The sequence below is a fragment of the Sturnira hondurensis genome, unplaced genomic scaffold (genome assembly GCF_014824575.4).
Source record: "Sturnira hondurensis isolate 20B ecotype Veracruz unplaced genomic scaffold, ASM1482457v3 Scaffold0008196, whole genome shotgun sequence".
In the NCBI taxonomy this organism is placed as follows: Eukaryota; Metazoa; Chordata; class Mammalia; order Chiroptera; family Phyllostomidae; genus Sturnira; species Sturnira hondurensis.
This window is the reverse complement of record NW_028080827.1, coordinates 23162067-23182317: the sequence shown is the minus strand read 5'-3', so window position 1 is coordinate 23182317 and position 20251 is coordinate 23162067. Positions and strand designations below refer to the sequence as shown.

Sequence of the window (20251 nt, the reverse complement as noted above, 5' to 3'; positions counted from 1 at the left end):
GACATCCTGACAGCTCTGAGAAGAAGTAATTTTCTCTAAGGATAAAAACCTGACCTAAGAATTTAAACATTATGCTGGGATACAGCTCTGTCTTCATTACATTCTGGAATTGAGACACCTCAAATTATGTAATGCCACCCAAGTCTATCTTTTGAGACACATCTTAAAAATGATGTTGCAAAATGCTTGTAAGCCATCAGGCAAAGAATCAAGCACTGACAGGTTGTCACTGACTGTGCACGTGGGAAGTCGTCTGTGCATTAAGAGGAGTGTTATTCAATCACTCCTTCAGCTGGATTCATTAATGGAGCCTCCAGGTTGACAACTTTAATTTGTTGCTTATAAGAATTTCAGAGATCACACTTGGATGGAGGCTGGAAAATGGAATGTTATACTAAACATTGAACATTGTCTGTCACAGGCCTGGCAATGTAGCTGAGGGCAAAAGAAACCACCGAACCTCTGGGAAGAGATCACAGAATCTTCACACTAGGAGAGAATGGTCTGACATTTGTTTCAAAATACCTTTCACTAAGGTATTCAGTGCTGGCCACTTAAAAGCTTCCGTTTTCTTTGAATCATCAACGTGTAGTTCAAGTAAAGGATAATTTACACACCTAGCTTAAGCACTGGTAAATGCAGAAGAAGTCTCGGTTTCCTTTGTTATGCCTTGGAATTCTACTGAAAACACGGGAGGTACCACAGAGAGCAAGCTCACTAATGCAGGGAATGGAGAGCGGCAAGTCACCACAGTGCCAGCATCACCACGCAAGCCACGCATCACTGCTGGTGCCCACAGTGAGTCTAACGGTCTTTCCACTGTGACTGTGAGGGGCACTGGGCTCAAACTTGGATTATGATACTAGAGACATTATCACTGTATAGAGAAATATCTCCTTATTTTTATTTATAAGATAATGTGAGTGTTGTTTTTTAATTTTTATTTATTTTTTAAGAGAGAAGGGAAGGGAGGGAGAAAGAGAGGGCAGAGAAATATCAGTTAGTTGCCTCTCGCACGCCCCCTCAACCAGGCACCCGGCCCACAACTCAGGCATGTGTTCTGACTGGGAATTGAACTGGTGACCCTTTGGTTCACAGGCCGGCACTCAAGCTACTGAGCCACACCAGCCAGTGCTGAATATTCTAAGTAAGCTTTCCCTTTCCACTCCTCCAAGGTGATATTAAATTGATGGTACCTATCAACAAGATATTTTTAAAAAGGAAATAGAATAATTAATTTTAGAAACAACATTCATCAAGAAAAAGTACCTTGTATTTAATTGACTCTATTTAATCAAAGAAGAAAGGCATTCAACATTGTCATCCAAAATAGTTACATGTTCTAAGAGGGGAGACATCATCTGGCCTGAAAACAAGACTGTTAAGACAACATCATTTCCCAGACATTTCAAACCATCAAGGCTTTACAGCTGCAATACTTTCCTCGCTGTGCGTACAATGCATAAGGCTAAGCATATACTTGGTGCTTCACAATGTCTATTAACATTTAAAAATTTTTATCAGACCTCATAAAAATAAAGGTTTATGTTCAGTTATTAATGTACCCTTGAATTAATTTTTTTTAAGATTTTATTTATTTATTTATCTTTAGAGGGGAAGGAGAGAGGGAGAGAAACATCAATGTATGGTTGCCTTTTGTGTGTCCCCTGCTGGGAGTTGGCCTGCAGGGAACCGGCCTGCAACCCAGGCATGTGCCCTGACGGGGAATTGAACCGCGATCTGGTTCGCAGGCCTGCGCTCAATCCACTGAGTTACACCAGCCAGGGCCCCTTGAATTAAATTTTTAAATTTTTGCTTCCTTTTCAGCAAATCAAATGAATTAGCACTGGCCATCTCTGAACAGCCTTTTTCTCCATTAGTCCTTTGATATACTGTGCCAAATTTATTATCCCTGAAAATACTCTCAATTGGCCTAGAAAGGGGCTTGAATCTCATTCTGTCTAATAGATAGAACACAAACCTGTTTAGGAAAGAAATGTTAAAACTTTCACCTCAACGCTGGAAAAATACTTGGGAAGTCCCAAACCTAAGATGGATGTCCCCTTTCTAGTAACAAGTATGATGACTAACTGGCCCATTTCTCAGTACAGCTTTCTGTGAAGTTCAGTTCCAATCTATCAGGAGCCAGTCACTAGAAAGATGATTTAATCATTAGAAACGTTCATGTTTGGTTAAATAATTCATACATATTTTCCAGTTACAAAAATTAACCTGTTCTTTTTATGTTGAACTATTTAAAAAAAAGATACACTATAAATGCTGCCTAATTATAAACACACAAATGACATGGTATGTTTTACTTACCCGTAAAGTGATCAATTCTGACTTTCTTTTTTATATTTCATTAAATTTTCTCCTATTGCCATACTTTCATTTGGCCAATTACCTTATTCCTGGGATTTCCCAAACCATAAATATAATTAGCAATGTCATGTAGAATAGTTCCTAATGTTTTTTAATATGACACTCTTAGTACACGAACTTAAAGCTATTCACTAAAAAAGTGTTTCCTGACTGCCTATATACCTCAGCACCATGAAGGATGCAAGAAGTAAATAACATGGTCTTTGGCTTTGAGGTCTGTCTGGGAAAAGTTCAGCCATTGTTAATGTAACAAAAACAGTTGAGCAACGGTGATGAAAACTGGCAGCCAAGGGTGTGGACTGGAATGTGCATGGTGAACTATAACAAGGTCACTGTACTAGTCAGTGGGGCTGGTAGACGCCATTGAGTGACCATGTGTACTGTGTGGCTGTCACATTCAAAATGACTGAGTGAGTTACATGCAGCAAGGAAATTTAATGCATCAAATTTTGCATTAAGCTTGAACATTCCTAAATGAAAACTATTTGGATGATTCAGAAGGCTGCAGCTATGGGCAACTGGTGATTGGCAGCTTCATCACGACAATGTGCCCACCCAGGCATCAAGTCTTGTGTGGAGAGTCTTTTGGTAAAACATCAGATCACCCAGGTGACTCAGCCCCACGACAGCCCAGATTTGGCACCCTGTGACTTCTGGCTTTTCCCAAAACTAATCACTTTCTCTTTGAAAGGGAAGAGATTTCAGACCATTGATGAGATTCAAGAAAATACAACAGGACAGCTGAGGGAGACTGGGAGAACTGTGTGAGGTCCCAAGGTGCCTCACTTGAAGGGGACTGAGGCACCATTGTCCTATGTACAGTGTTTCTTGTATCTTCTTTAATAAATGTCTGTTTTTCATATTACATGGCTGGATACCCTCTGGACAGACCTCAAATAGTCTTGTTGGAAAAATTTATCTGATGAGGGTAAAATTAGCAAATTAATTAGTAAATATGGTCAAAATGAAAAAAAAACAAAAGATTCACAGACAAGTGAGGATTTGAGTTGACCCCTAACACAGACATAAGGTTTGAATAGCATTTTAGATTATTCAGGCTGCTATAACAAAATATCATCGACTGGGTGACTTATAGACAACGAAATTTCTTTCTCATAGTTCTGGAAGTGGGGAAGTCCGAGATCAAGGTGCTGGCAGATTTGGTGTCTGGTGAGGGCCTGCTTTGTGGTTCATAGATGGCGCTCTGACTGAGGTTGTCCTCTCATGGTGGAAGAGGCGAGGCCTCTCCCTGGGGTCTCTTCTATAAAAGTACACTAATTGCGCTTAGTACCTAATAACCTCCCAAAGGCCCCACCTCCAAATACTATCATGGTGGGGGTTAGGATTTCAACATACACATTTTTGTGGGGGCAGAACCCAGTCTATAATCAATAGAAAAAGAATGAGGAAAAGGGTGTTCTCAGTGAGGGACCTGAATAACCAGAGAGGTGGGAATTTGCACAGCTTATTCTTGGGATGGTGTACAGACCCAGTTAGAAAGGTCTACTGGGAACATTTGGGAGAAATGAGAAATAAGTTTGACATTTTTATGTGGGGTCAATTTATGGAGCATCCAAGTATTAAAGAAGCAATCATTCCACCTCCTCTCCTGGCCTTGGCTTTCTTTTGCTCTTACATCTACATTATCTTTCATGATATGACAATGGCCTCTGTCAAAGAACATTTTTTCGGCTTACAGTGATTCTCTCCCCTCCTTAAATATGTATCCACTTTCCACCCATAAGGATGGGTTCATTCCTAAGAGCCAGGTTTGTACAACGTGGTTCGGTTCTAATGTCAGTGGATTGTAGCTGCAGACGGCTCATTCTTGCTAGGACAGAGAAGCTACTCTGGTGATATGGAATTGAGACTAGTAGAGACTGAACCAGTCTATCTCCTCATGGAGCTGGAACTGTGCCATGTGATCCTGGCGGCCCTGGGAAGCCATCTTGTGTCTTTCACGTGAAATTGGTAGCTGAGAAATATATTCTTTCCCAGAAGAGAAAGAGGCAGACACACAGAGGGAAACAGAGACCCGTCACCGAACACCCACAGTTCCCGATGGCCTTCCAATTCTCACGTCCACTGCTCACCCAGCTACATTTCTGCTCTCGGATTCTGAGACACTCTCTATCTTTTACAATCAATCCCCTCTTTCTGCTTAAGCGAGTGTGGGGTTAGGTTCCTATTATTAGAGACCCAAAGACTCCTAATATAGTGACGAATAAATAGATTTACTGAAGTCCTGCTGTCCTTCACTCTTCTGCACGCTCTCTCAACTTGTACTCTGGGGACAAGGTTTCTTTCATTCGCCTTAGTGTGAGTGTGCTGCTGTTCCCCATATCTGAGTGTCCCAGTCTCCACTGCACCCTCTCGCCCCTCCCCCGAGAACCCTGTCCAGCTTCTTTGACTTTACTTTCTGTCCCTGGATGAAATGCTAACAAACACAGAAAAAGTTGGGAGCATAATGTATGTATGCCTGAGGCTTATGAGTAGATAATGGGTTCCACAGCCCAAATATCCCAGGATCTGTGATGTGCAGGGATTGGAGACAAAATGGTTTAAAAATGAAAATGCTATTCAGATTCTTTTATGGTAGGGCTACTTTACGCTGCCTAAATTATTCAGGAGGCCACATGAGAGAGAAGGCCATTTCCTGCTTAAAAGACCCTCAGCAGCTCCAGGGCCAGCAGTGCCCCCTCACCCCCCGTTCCTTGTGGCCTTGGCTGCAGTAGGCTGTGCCAGATGTATACAAAGCCACTGCTCCAGAAATGATGCCTTGAAGAGGCCACTACTCTGACTAGAAAATCACAACCTGAGATGTTTAGAGAGAAGCCCCTTCCTCCTGACAGTATCATGCATGAAAAGCAGGTATAGAAGCCTGAACGTTCGGAAGCCTTGAAGGGACCTCTAACGGCAGATAACCAAGCCCTAAACCAGCTAGCTGACAACTGTGTCAACACAGCCACAGTTTTATCCAACAGCTAAACTAAAAATAATGTGACACTTCACCACAGCATGCCTGCCTGGCTCCAACGTGCAGAACAAATGCTGAAACACAGGCTGCTGCTGTATTTGCAACAATTAAGGTCTAATAACATCAAGAGGGATTCCGAGATTTGAATAAAAGATCACCTAGGAAGGCAACTCTGTGTGCTCAGACTGATGCTCTTTTAACAGTGATTTATTTGGTGTCTTTAGAAGTCATATACAAAGGGAATCAGGGTGTGCTGCTGGCTTCTTTCTGATGGTATTTGGCAATGATGCTCCTTGGATATCTTATTGACATCATTGCTAAATCTTGTTCATACCTCGAGTAATCCCTCACTAGGCAAGGAGATCCTTGAGGGCAAGAATTACATCTTCATCTTTATTCATCTCTATATCTCTAGTACCTAAAGAGGCCTGGCAGTTTAGAAATCTCTCAGAAAAATATTTACTAGGTAAATGAATTAATGAGCCACTGAAGAAACAGCAAAAATCCAACTTTAGGAGGAGTTTCCGGGAAAGCTTCTCAAAGGATATAGTGATTGGTCTGAATGTTCAAGGAACTGTAAATTCACTGGAGTTGGTAAAACAGAAAGGCAGAGAGGATGACAGTGAATGCTCCAAGCATTTTAAAGTCCCCTCAAGGGAATTAAGTCGTTGGGTATAACACGTGGGCAAAAGAAAGGGGATAGAGCTTAAAGATAGGCAGGGTCCAGAAGGACCTTGCATACTCTGCTAAAGAATTCAAATTTTGTAATGTGATACACCACACACAAAAAAAGAAGGATAAAAATGAAAGATATGATCACATTGATAGTTGAAGAAAAACATTTGACACAACCTAACACCTATCTATAACAACTGGGAGGTGAGCAGTGGAGAGATGAGGGAACGTACCTCAACATAATAAAGTCCAGCTATGACAATCCCACAGCTAATATCATATTCAATAGTGAAAAGCTAAAATCTTTTTCTTTAAGATCAGGAACAAGACAAGGATGTCCAGCCCTGGCTGGTGTAGCTCAGTGAACTGAGCGTGGGCCTGCAAACCACACGATTGTGGTTCGATTCCCAGTCAGGGCACATGCCCGGGTTGCGGGCCAGTTCCCAGCAGGGGACTCATGAGGGGCAACCATACATTGATATTTCTCTCCTTCTCTCCTTCCCTTCCCCTCTAAAGATAAATAAATAAAATATTTAAAAAAAAAGACAAGGATGTCCACTTTCACCATTTTTACTCAACATAGTAATGGAAGTCCTGGCCATAGCAATCAGACAAGAAAAAGGAATAAGAGACATCTGAATTGGAAAGGAAGAAGTAAAACTGCCATTGTCTGTAGATGGCATGATACTATATATAGAAAATCCCACAGATTCCACCCCAAACTATTAGAACTAATAAATGAATTCAGTAAGTTAGCAAGGTGTAAAATTAATATTCAGAAACTTATTGAATTTTATACACTAATAGAAAGTAATCAGAAAAAGAAATTAAGAAAACAATCCCATTTACAATAAAAAAGAATAAAATACCTAGGAATAAATTTAACCAATAAGGTAAAAGGCCTGTACTTAAAAAACTATAAGATATTGAGGAAGGTGAAGGGGATTAAGATGCATAAATTGAAAGTCACAAACATAGTCACTAAGAGATAAAGTGCAAATAGGGAATATAGTCAATAATATTGTAATAACTATGTACAGTGCCAGATGGGTACTAGAATTGTAGGGGTGATCACTATGTAAGGTACAGGAAGGTCTAATCACTGTTGAATACGTGAAACTAATATAATATTGTATATCAACTATTATTAAAAAATGCTTTTTTTAAATCCTCACCCAAGGACATTTATTTTTCATTGCTTTTAGAGGGAAAAAGAGAAACATCAATGCAACAGAGAAGCATCAATTGGTTGCCTCCTGTATGCACTCAAACTGGGGATTATATGTACCTGGACTGGGGATCAGGTATTGAGAATTGAACCTGCAATTTAGCTATGTGCCTTGCCTTGGAATCAAACCCTCAACCTTTTGGTCAGGGGACAATGCTCCAACCAAGTCTACACAGGCCAGGGCAAAAAATTTTTTAAAAAAGAGTTTAAATTTTATTTTACAGGTGATGGCTATCACAAAAAGATTCTCTGTAGGAGAGGAACATAATGAGATTTCTTACAGATATTTTTCTTTGGCAGTAACATGGTGGGTAATTGAGATGGAATTTCAGAGATCATCTAAAAGCCTTTTGCAGCTAATGGTTCAGGTGAGGAATGATAAAGGTCTGACCTAGGGCTGAAAGGCTGTATCTGTTTTCTTCCACCGTTACCTTTTCATCACCACCAACACTCTCACAACTGCCTTCAGACGCCAGGCCTGAGGGTGGTGAGTAGTAACAGAAAATGCCAATCATTCTAGTGCTTCACACTTTTATCTTAATTGGGTCACCCCAAAAGCCAAAGTGGACTTTCTAGAGGGTCTATGACCAGAAACATCCCCTCCACCAACCCCCCCCCCCCAAAAGCTCTTTCTGAAGCCATAATCTTCAACCTACCTCACTTCTCCGAGTAATTATTATGCCTACCTGCCACAGTGTTCTTCATCGGCAAGGGAGAACACAAGGAGAGACAAAGAGGAGAGGGGAGAAGAGGCAGGGGGTAAAGGAGCAAGGGCAAGGTGAAGACCCTTTATCTCATTTGCACATAAAGATGGATGGAATCTGTTACATGAAGAGCAGAAGCTGTTTGCATCTTGTGGCCTCAGATTTGACAAAGGCCACTTGGGTAGACGGAAAAGTGTCCATGGACATTTGCTCAGCTTATTTATGGGGGAAGACCAGCTCTCCCTTTGCTCTCCTGCACGTACCTGGTGGGAATTAAAATGAGCTAACCCCTTTCTCTGGGACTGAGGTTCTCAACCTCAGCTATACATTGACATTAACTAATAAAAAATATACTCATGCCTGAATCATACCCCAAGAGAGTCTAATTTAATTGGTATAGAATATATTCTCATAATTGGTCTGTTTGCAGAATTCCCCGGGGGATCTGAACGTAAAGATGGCTGAGAACCACTGCTCTAGACTAGGGGTCAGTAAAGTTTTCTGTGAAAGGCCAGAGAGTAAATACGTTATGCTCTGGGGGCCACAGGGTCTCTGCTGCGATTACGCTACTCTGCTGTTGCAGTGTGAAAGTCAGCTGCGGAGAATATGTAAATGAAATTATGAAAACAGGCAGTGGGCTGAATGTGGCTCACAGGCCATGATCTATTGACACTTATTCTAGAAGCACTCCAAGGGAGGTTGGATTGTCCAAGTGACTAGGCCAGGTATGGAGAAAATAGGAAAACTATTCTAGTTCACACAAAAGACATTTGGAAGAATGTTCTAGTTTTTACTAAAATGAGATATATTTCTGAGTTTGATTTTACAGTATGCTCGGATCTTCTGGGAAAGTGAAGTTTCGGTAGCTGACAAAATTTCTCGTTACCAACCCTGCCACAGCTATCTGTTATTAATGACACCGTGTAAGTCAACTTCACACTTAAAATCTGACAACAAAGTGTCTGGAGTTAAAGTCTTGATTCGGTATGCATTAGGCTCAACTTAAGGCAAAGCTGCCAGGTTACATCTGGGCAGTGGAAGAAAGAAGGAAAAGAGTAGACGATTAAACTTCCATTAAACTTCTATGCTGTTTGACTTCTTAGAGAGACCACGTGTGATTTCGTATTTGGGATAAAAAGATCAAATAAAGTATAATGAAAAATAATTTACAATTGTGAATGAAAGGAGGAGACATTAAAGCTGGACACTTAAACTCTGAAGCACAGCAGGACAGAAAAACAAACCCCAAAGAAGAAGAGGGTCCTACGAGGTAAGGTCCACCAGGGTAGTCAGCTGGTGGACCGCTCTGTTTTACGTGTCCTCCAACTTCCTTGTCTAGCATTCAGTCAGGAGCCTATGCTTTGTTTCTATTTTGTTTGGTTGTTATTGTTTTATTTTTAATTCTACATGGATAACCAATTTTAATTTATACTATCATATTATTCTGGAGAAATCTAGAAAAGGCAAAGACATTAGAACTTTTGCCCAATCATTAAGTTTCTCTCTCATCATTGCTGGTTTCATTACTCTGTACTGGTGGAGAAGTAAATGACAGGTTGCGGCAAGCCATGCTCCTTACAATCAAGGCTAGATGAGCTGTGTGTGGGTAACGGTATCCCTACCTTTATCCTATCGATGTTGGCTTCCATCTTCAGCTGTTCCACCAGCTTCCTGGCTTGTGCTATGCTGGCAGTGTTGTTGCTGGCCATTGGGGTGCTGGGTGGGCTTTTCAGACACACTAAGTAAGAAAACAAGGAAGAAGAATGCATCAGAGAATCCGGGAGCCGCCAACCGTGCAGGTTCATCATGACCCAGGGATCCAGCCCTCTACCTCTTCAATCCAGCACTGCCTCAGATCGTCAGGCAGACCAGAACATGGGTTTGTTTTCCCAACTCCCCTCACCTTTGCCCTTTCATTCTTATTTCGACGGGGGGGAAGAGGAATGTTACCAAGTCCGTTGTAATAAGATATGCTGCCACACTAATAAAGCAAGTTATTAAAATTATTATAGTTTATAAAATAAACTCAAAATAATAAGGGTGATGGTATATGTTATAACTGCTGTCATTTACTGGGTATTACCACTGTCAGGTACTGTGGAAGTGTCCTGGGAGGATGAGTGAGAGGCAAGTAGAGAGAGCAGCAGTAAATTACATAATCCTTTAGGACTGAAAACACCGAGTTTGCCCTGCTCTCTTGATGGATGGGCTCACACACCAACTTTCCATAATGCTCACGGCCCAGGCCTATTAAACCGGGGAGACCCTGCAGTCGGAGGTGTGGCTTTGCAGTGTCACTCATCCAGCACTGTATTAAGCAGTCATTTCTCTTCACTCTGTCTGAGATATGGCTTTATTCACAACTATTCACTTTTACTCACAGTTCTTCAGAAACACACCTGTAATGTCCAGGGGGAGGGACTGCCCTGTCTAAATTGTTAATTGTATCAATGAGTTCATGAGTGGCATTCTAAATTAAGCGCAACAGATTTACTACTTTTTAAAATATGCAAATGGAACATAGCTATTTAAAGAGTGGAGCTCTGAACCCACGTAGATTGAGACATGGTTTCTTTGCCACTAGTTCTGCCAGGCACCCTCCTCATCCCTGCCTCCACCCCCTCCCACTTCCTCTCCCAATTTTACTTCTCTTCTAAATTTTTCTTGACCCACAGTCTTACTTTATCCTTGTTGTTTAGCTCAGAATGCATCCTATTTTATTTTTGCCCATTTTCCCTGCATTCTGATCTTGCTTCATGCCAAGTCATGAAGGACCATCTGTGTAAATGTGCCCCTTGGGGTCACTGACACCTAATAGTGAAGCGATGGCCGAGGGCTGCAATTTAACTAGTGTGCATGACTCAGAAATGAGAAGCATTAATACACGGCTTCAGTCAACACTGGTTGAATCTTGTTCAGAAGACTTTATATTAAAAGTCGTGACTTCTGCTGGCTTTGGGGAATATTTTTATCTAGGGATAAAGTAGGATCATGTTACCATCTAAAAAAGGAAAGAGGACAAATAGAAAACCTGGGGAAGAAAGAATAACTCATAATAAACTCAATACATAATTTCTTTTACTGAAGTCAAAAATTAAATTTTAACTACCAAAAAAGCAAAAGACTATAAATTATCTCCTTTGGTTCTTATTTCTTGACATCTAGTTCTTCACAACAAAAAAAATTATGTGTAACTCTCTGCAAACAAAGAAGTCCCTTTGCAGAGAGAGCTATCTTACAAAGAAGGCTGCAAAATCAGCCACCTTGGCAACATGTACATTATAAACTGGAAGATAAAGTAACTGTTGCCTCAATTTATTTTCAAAGGGCTTGGCAATACTAAAATGGGAGGGAAGATGCAAGGGGTTTTAAAGCCACAAAGATTTCTGACTCTGCTTTTACATGCTGAAGATCAAGAAATGTGGAAAAACAAACACAAAATAAATAAAAGGAGGCTTTAACAACTAGGATTTCATCCGAATGGGTAGGGACCCAATCATCTCACCCCTACAGGGAAATTAATTATATGCCCCCAAATCAAACACACATCAAACCACCTTGCAAAACCTCACAAGGACAAGATGGAATATTGACTCATCCACTAGAGTAGCCTAACTCTTCCATTCACCCAAGTTGGAAGCTGGCCATGATCTTCAAGCCCCTGGATGCTGTTCTGTGAAGCTAATGTTTCTTACAAACTAAAATTTATGAATTCTAGCTGGGCATAGTTTAGCGGAGAGATAGAATCTCTCTTACAGCTCAGTCTAGTTAAATGACTCTCTTACAGCTCAGTCTAGTTAAATGACTAAGTTTTGGCCCATGGGATATAAGTACAAGTGTCCTTGACAGGGTGGGGTGTGCCCTTTGCCGCCCCCTCCTCCTGCTGCTGGCCTGGGTGGTAGTCATGCTGACTACAGAGCTCCATCTTACTCTCTAGGCTACACTCCAGGGTGAGCAGGAAGGATCAGAGCCACTAGGCCAGCTGTAAACTGGTCACCATCTATGAGAAGAAAAAGCAGCACTTATCTTGTTTCCACCACCATTAAGGGTTTCTCTGCTATTGGCTGCCAGATTGGCCATTAACTGAGTAAATGACCCATTATTTTCATTTGCGTACCTAGGAAAGTTTATGTCTTGTAATACCAGTTCCTGTTCCCGGGAAAGCTGTGGATGTCTTGAGGAGACTGAGCTAGAAAGTGTATGAATTGTCTATTGCTGCTATCATATATTACTATAAATTTAGTAGTTTAAACAGCAGAAATTTATTATCCTACAGTGTTGGAGGCCAAGAGTCTGAAATAGGTCTCACTGAAATAGGCTAAATTCTAGGTGTTGCGGGGCTGCGTGCCTTCTGGAGGCTTGAACAAAAAATCTGCTTCTTTTCCTTTTCTAGCTTCTTGGGGCTGCCAACATTCCTTGGCTCTTGGCCTTTTCCCTCATCTTCAAAGCCAGAAACATACACAGAGTCCTTCTCATGTCTTATTACTCTAAATTCTCTTCTAGTCGCATTTCCCTCTGACTCTCCCCCGTCCCTTCCTTTCACTTAGAAGGATCCAGGGACTACCTGGGGCTCACCCAGACAACCCAGGAGCATCTCCCTATCTCTAGGTCAGCTGACTTGTTAGCTGACCTTCATTCCATCAACCTTCATTCCATCTACCAGCTTAATTTCTCTTTACCGTGCAACAACATATTCACAGGTTCCAGGAACAGGGACACGGGCATCTTTGGGGGCCTTTATCTTTCCTTCTACCTCCATAGAAGGAGACCTCTGTGTAGACAGAGAAGGGAAGTGGGGGTTGAGACAGGAAAAGGAGAGGAATGGGGCAGAATGCAGGTCTAGGAGTGTGGGGGAGAGAACACATCTGAAACCTAAATGGACTTAAGAGAAAAAGTCAACACAGGCTTTGATTTGTGCTCCTAGTTTTAGGAAGATATATCCTGAATGTTTTCATTTTATCATGTGACCCAGCAGAGTCTAGTGCCACTTTTAGAGTCACTCTGTGCATGTCCCTCTTTTTGACATCCAGCCGCCTTCCCACAGAAGCAGCGACAAAGTCCCCCTCCTGAAGACTGAAAACTGTGAAGTCCTAGACAAGTGTTCCAAAGAGGTGTGTGTTTTCCTAAAAGGTGGCCGTGGTAAATAAAAGAGTTGGCCTCTTTTCTAGGCTTGAGGCATTTGGACAAAGCATTTTACATTTACACACACATGCACACACGCACACACCCTCTTTTCATCATATGAAACCAAAACTATATCCAATAAACAGTAACTCCCATTCTTTTCTCCCCTCAGTCCCCAAACAACTATTCCACTTTGTTTCTATGCTTTTGGCTGCTCTAGGGATCTCACAGAGGTAAAACCATAGAGTATTTGTCTTCCCATGACTGGCTTATTTCACTTAGCATAATGTCCTCAAGACATTATGGAAATTTTACCCATATTGTAGAATATGTCAAAATTTCCTTTTTTTAAGGCTGAAATAATATTTCATTTTGTCGATGGGCACGTGGGTCACTTCCGTGTTTTAGCTGCTGTGAATAACGCTTCTATGCACATGGATACATACATATCTCTCCAAGACTCTACTTTCAGTTCTTTTGGGTGTATTCCTAGAATTAGAATTGCTGGATCATATGGTAAATCTTTTTCACTTTTTGAGGAACAGCCATACTGTTTCCCACAGCAGCTGCACCATTTTACACGTTTATCAAAATGCACCAGGGTTCCAATTTTTCCTTATCTTCACCAACACTTGTTATCTTTTTTTTATAGTGGTCATCCTAATAAGTGAGGGGTGATTTCTCATTATGGTTTTGATTTTTATTCCCTAATGGTTAGTGATATTGAATGTCTTTTCCTTATCAACCATTTGTATACCTTCTGTGGAGAAATGTCTATTCAAATCTTTAGCTCATTTGTTTATTTTTTAATTTTTTAAAAATTTTATTTGTATTTTTTCCATTACCATTTAACTCCCTTATACTCCCCTACCCCTTGCAATCACCACATTTAGCCCACTTTGAATTTTTTGTTGTTATAACATTTTTTATTACTATCTAGAATATATAGGAGTTCTCTACATATTCTAGATATTAATCTCTTATCAGATATAGGGTTTGTAAATATTTTCTCCCATTCCATAAATTGCCTTTTCACTGTGTTAATGGTGTGCTTCAAGGCACACAAGTTTTTAATTTTCATTAAGTCCAATTTGTGTTTTCCTTTTTTTGTTGCCTGTGCCTTTGTTGTTATATCCAAGAAATCATTGCTAAGTCCAATGTTGTGAAGCCTTTGCCCTATTATTTCTTCAGAGTGTTTTATAGTTTTTAGCTCTTTTATTTAGGTCTTTGATGCATTTTGAGTTAATTTGTGTATATGGTATTAGGTAAGAGTCCAACACCATTCTTTTGCATGTGGATATCTAGTTTTTTCAGCATCATTTGTTGAAAAGATTGTCTTTTTCCTATTAAGTACTCATCACCCTTGTTGAAAATCATTTGACAATATATGTGCAGGTTTATTTCCAGGCTCTCTATTCTATTCCTAAATTAATTCTATTTTAAGTTAATTTCTAAGTATTTTCTTCTTTTGACACTATTGTAAATGGAGTTTTTAGATTAATATCCTTTTCAGATTGCTCATTGTTAATGTATAGAAATGGCATATCACTGATACACATTAATGGGGAAGAAGCAGCCTTTTGCCTTCCACCCTTCCTGACTGGAGAGCAGTTGCATGCTTTGAGAAGTGTGATTGGGGAAAGGGTCTTGTACCTCATTAGCATCATGGGCCTGGGAGAAACTGTTGACAGAGTTAGTTACTTAGGCAGTTTCAACAGGGAAGCACAGACACAAATCAGACATTCTTGGCTAATGTTCCTGTTTCATTTTACATGTAACTCAAATGGGGCAGAANGTTAATGTATAGAAATGGCATATCACTGATACACATTAATGGGGAAGACACAGCCTTTTGCCTTCCACCCTTCCTGACTGGAGAGCAGTTGCATGCTTTGAGAAGTGTGGTTGGGGAAAGGGTCTTGTACCTCATTAGCATCATGGGCCTGGGAGAAACTGTTGACAGAGTTAGTTACTTAGGCAGTTTCAACAGGGAAGCACAGACACAAATCAGACATTCTTGGCTAATGTTCCTGTTTCATTTTACATGTAACTCAAATGGGGCAGAAATTACTATTTTTTATAAGAGGGAAGGAAATTGTTTGAATATACTAACTAAAATAGCTGAAAGGAAAAGTAAAGTTCTGCTGAAGAGATCATGCAGATAAAGCTTTGAAACACACACAAACACACACACACACACACACACACCTGGGCCATCAGAGGGACACTCCAGAGACTCACCCAGCTGCGTGCTCTATGTGTTCTACAAATCGGTGCAGCAAAGGGAAACTGAGTCTGAGTCTGGTTTTTTGGGGGGAAACTTTGGATTCCTGAGGCCATTTCTGGAATCTCAAAACATCCCTGGGAGTCAGCGGGGGTGGCGACCAAGGGCGGGTAGCACTAAGAGTGACACTCTTTGGTCCAACAAGCTGTTCTTAGCCCACCAATTGGCAGCACCTGTCAAGCACTGGCTCGTCTGACAGCTAAGTTATGGCCCCGAATATGGGTGATTACGCATCTATAAGTTTGAATTAAAGAATGGTAATACTGCCTACTAATTCTTCTAGAATTCTATAGCCAAACGTTCTTTTTAAAATGCTAATAATTTACTCTCTGGAAATTCCAAATGGGATTCAATCTATTCTGCAGGCCCCACACGAGATTCACTGGCAGTGGTTCTCAGTCAGGGGAGGTACCACCCCTTAGGAGGCATTGGGAAATGTGCGGGGCGGTCTGAGTTATGATGATCACTAGACGTGCTCCTGGCATTCGGTGGGCAGAGGCACACACTCTCACGCCCTGCAGGCCACAGTGACTGGTGCTACTCCAAAGGACCACAGTACTCTCAAAGGGAAAGGGCAGTGGCCAAAATGGCCACAGAGCCATGCATGAAAAATCTGCTCAAAGAAAATACTCCACAAGGGAAGTTTCTTAAGTCTAATGTCTTATGATTCCTATTTCCTTTCCAGTGATGAATAAGTGTTAAGTGCTCAGAATTTCATTAGCATTATGCTTTATGGATATTTGATTCCTGCTATCAAAAAGAGAACATAGTCTTGCAATGTGCTTATAGAATGAGATTATGCTGGGTTTTCTCTGTCAGTGAGCAAAACGAATACAGACAACAGAAACCCCAAGAACAATGATAAAGCTTGTATATGACAGACTGGCAGGAATCTGCAAGAATGTCCTAATTATCCCACCTGAATTCCAAACCCAAGAATAATACAGAAGGCATTTTATTCTTCTCAGCTGATGAGAGGAGCATTTCCCCACCCCCACCCCAGCAACATTAGAGAGAGGCCTATCATGAAATAATGACCATTAGATGAGTTTTCTCTTCCAGCATTTTCTTTCAGGAGGAACTTTTCTGTTAAGAAACCACACATTTTCTTGCCATGGAGGCTTAGGGATAAACATACAATCCCTTATTTCAGCAGCACAAAGATAAATAAACGTCTTGCTAATGGAATCCTTGCCTTAGAGAGTGCAGGTTAATTGTGGAGGACTCCATTCTTTTTTGTGCTCTAATGGTGTTTTCTAAGCCTGGTAGCCTGTGGCCTTTCGTGTTAATTACAACTGTGTGCTTCCCAGAAACGTGTTGTGATATTTGCAGTAGGTGCTAAGGGGGTTGATGTATTTGTTTTGTATATTTACAAGTTCAGATTACACTGGCAATAACACAAGCAATTTTAGGTCTACAGAACAAATTAGAGGTTTATAGTCTCCCAGTCACCTGATGGTAACCTTTATTATTCTCATTCGTCAGGTAGCCATACCATTCATTTGTGAGTGGTTGTTGCTTGCTTTTGAATTAGAGGACTAATTTCAAACGATTCCAGTTTAAAATATTCCAGAGCTTCTTTCTACAATTAGTCACCTAGATATCTCTGTTAACTGTTCATACCACAACCCAAGTTTAGCTTGATCACTTTGTCACTTTTTTGAACACTACTCTAATTTATTCTGCAAGTAAGTACGCCACCACGAACTCGATTAGGTCACACCTACAAAGAGTAAAGTTAACACGCCTTCCTGTGACAGGCTTGAACAGTCAGAACACCAGTGAGTTTATGCACAGCAGCTGCAGTGTGCACCAAATAGCAATTGCAAAACAGTCTGCCAGGCTTCGGTGTGGTTTTTTGTCAGGCATCTCTCTCTACTACCAGTTGGCCACTTGGGCTTGATACCAAAATAGCACATTTCAATCTAATAGTGTGTACTAATCAGTACACAGTCATTTCTTTTTGGTTCTCCAGACACTGGGGACATTTTAAATCAATAAGGGATTTATCTGTGAAGCTTCTTCCTTTCCCTCCAATACCTTCAAGCCCCAGAGTATCAGGGTTGGAATCAGTCTTGGATGCTCACTCTTTCCCAACTACATGTCTCAACAACTGGAGACGTCACCAAGATCTATTTTGGGTGTCACAATATCCTAGTTTCCTCATTTGCCTTTGCTCATTTTTGAGCAGTAGTGTGGAGGCTGCAGGTGGAGAATAAAAACAGAGGTGAGAATAGGGCAAGTGGGGGCAGGGTGAGAGGTAGGGTAGGGCACATCCACACAGAGTTGGGCATGGAGGAGCTTGGGGATAAAGGGTATGAATGATTTAATCCTTACCCTAGGATATATTTATTGACTCGAGAGGGGAGGGAGGGAGAGGGAGAGGGGAGAGAGAGAGAGAGAAACACTGATTGGTTGCCTCCTGTATGCGCCCCAATCAGGGATCAAACCAGCAACCTGGGTATGTAGATAGGTGTCCCAACTGGGAATTGAACCCATAACCTTTTGGTGTATGGGATGACACTCCAACCAATGGAGCCAATGCTGAAATGATATTGGACTCCACTGTAACTGGCTGATATCTGAGGAGAAGAGGGGTACCTGGGAGGTAAAGGAACAGGAGAGGAGGGGACCCAGGGAGGTGAAGGAGGCACACGAAAATATCCTCCCCTGGGGAGCCTCGGGGAGGCAGCCGGAATGCAGAGAGCTAGACAAGACAATGGTGGCTAAGGTGACCTATGGATTTGTAAAAAAAAAGAAAACAGGGGTCTTCTAAGTGCCTTTCTCCCCATCCCACCCCTCCTCCACCTTCTAGTGCTTATTTCTGGGAATTTGATTTTACAGGCCAAAAGCTCTGTTCTTTCACTGGAGGACCAGGAACTTATATTAAGAAATGAATATTAGCTTATAAACCAAGGGCTTGCCATGTGCCCGGAAGTGGGCCAAGCGCTTTAAAGTGTTACCCTGTTTAACCCTCACAGTTCCAGGGAAGTAAGTAACCACTGCATCCCTGGTTGAAGGAAAATGAACTTCAGATGAAGTCTGAACATCAGTGAGATGGGTGCTTCTGAGTCAGGCTCCTCAGGGGAAGACTGACTTCCAGCCTCTAAATCCACATTTTTAGAGGGAGCAGAGTGATCCTAATCTGGGGCCTGTGGTACATGTTCGGTCATTTCATAAACATAATAGCAATTGTTACAGTTTTTGTAGCTACAGAGAGAGCAAATGCAAAGGAGGGCTAGTGTGGAAGCTATAGCAAGCGAAAGGGCCAACAGGAAAGAAAAGGAACCAAGGGAGCGACATCACCTTAACATCCGCTCTGAACTACTTCCATGCAGATTTGCTGGGACATTGCCACTTACCCACTGGGAGAAATACAGGATCCTGTCTGATTTCCCTCAAGACAGAGTGGAGCTGTCTACGCCGTGTAGGTGGAGAGTAAGACACAACACAGCTTCCCTGTTGGACCGGGTGCCAGAAACCATTGCATGGACTGATAGCTTTCTACTTTCCAGTAAACTGTTGCTTTTGAAAGATCTCTGTGAGGCACAGCCCTCCTCTTAGAAAAGGCATCAACGGTTAGTGGCTTTTAACGACCTTGACAAAAACACAGCCTTGAGAAATGTGGACTCAGTCACGGATTTCACAGATTGTGTAAAACGAAACAGGAATGAATAGGCCATGTTGCAACTTAAAAATCACACGTAAGCTTTTAGTTTTTATCTGAGCCTTGGATAAGGACACCGCTTGTTATCCACAGATGGGGCTGGCAGTCGTAGATGTTAAATGGGCTTTGTTCACGCCGTGAAAGAAGATTAGTATTTTGTGTGGCATATGTTGAATTTTCTTTCTTTTCTTTTCTCCTTCTTCATTTTTTTTTGAATATGGAAGCCCAGGCCACGAGCCAGTAGGATTCCAACAAAAGAAAAATAATGAGCTCGTTTCCATAGAAATGGCTCTGTTAACCTCCTGATGTCTAACACTCCACAACAGCAGGCAAGGGGGATCTGACAGGCAGCGGCCTTCTGTCTCCTTGTAGGAAATTACCTATTGGTTAATTAATTTCTTTAAAAAAAAGAAAAAACACTGCTTCAATTCTAAATCCTCAGTGGATCTCAAGCCTTAGGCAGCTCTGGAGTCCGGGGAGCCCTGCCTGTCGGAGCTTCCTCCCCACTCTGCCAGTGGCCCCTTAGGCTTACAGAAAGGTAGCTCCAGAAGCCCTCTGGCTGAGCTCCTCAACACAGCCCCCTGCCCCCAGTAAGCACTGGACCTCCTCCATTCAGATGTGTTTTTATCACTGTGTTGTCTGGGGATATTCCCTGTGATGCAACTGCTGGGTGGTGCAAGAGTGAAAAAAAAGAAACAGGCTCTGGAAGATAGGAGACCTGAATTCTAGTGTATTCTGACACTCCCTGCTGTTTTACGGTGGGAAAATCATTTCATCTTTCTGGGGCTCAATGGCTCAGCTGTAAAGTGGAGATAACAACTCCAGGATTGCACAAGTGTGCTTACTGCTTGTGACAGCATGTTACGCCTTACGGGGTGCTATGCAAGCAGCAGGCATGACTAAAGAATGACCACCACCATTTATTGAACAGCTACAAGACACTGGGCCCTAAGAACATTACATACATAATCTCCAATCCTCACAACAAGGAATGTGGAAAAACAATCAGCGACTCAGAAAGGCAAAGGGAAAAATCTAGGATGATGATCAACCATAATTCTGTTAAGTGAGAACTTAATAATGAGCATGAACTTAACATTCCAAAGGGAAGGAAGTCTTCAGGAGGAAGATGCGTAAATCTTTACATGCAATTTTGAACTTCCCAATTGGTGTTGACAACCCATGGAAGAGATAGAGATTATACGAA

General features: G+C 41.6%; 1 protein-coding gene across 2 annotated transcripts in view; it reads right to left on the bottom strand.

Moving 5' to 3' along the window:
* Positions 1–20251, bottom strand: part of GNG2 (G protein subunit gamma 2) — a 108657-nt gene that overhangs the window by 9762 nt on the left and 78644 nt on the right. For both annotated transcript variants that reach the window (XM_037054306.1, XM_037054305.1), the window contains exon 3: positions 9592–9707. In XM_037054306.1, the coding sequence (XP_036910201.1) occupies positions 9592–9678 (87 nt within the window). In that variant the 5' untranslated portion in view covers positions 9679–9707. The remainder of the gene's footprint in view (positions 1–9591; positions 9708–20251) is intronic.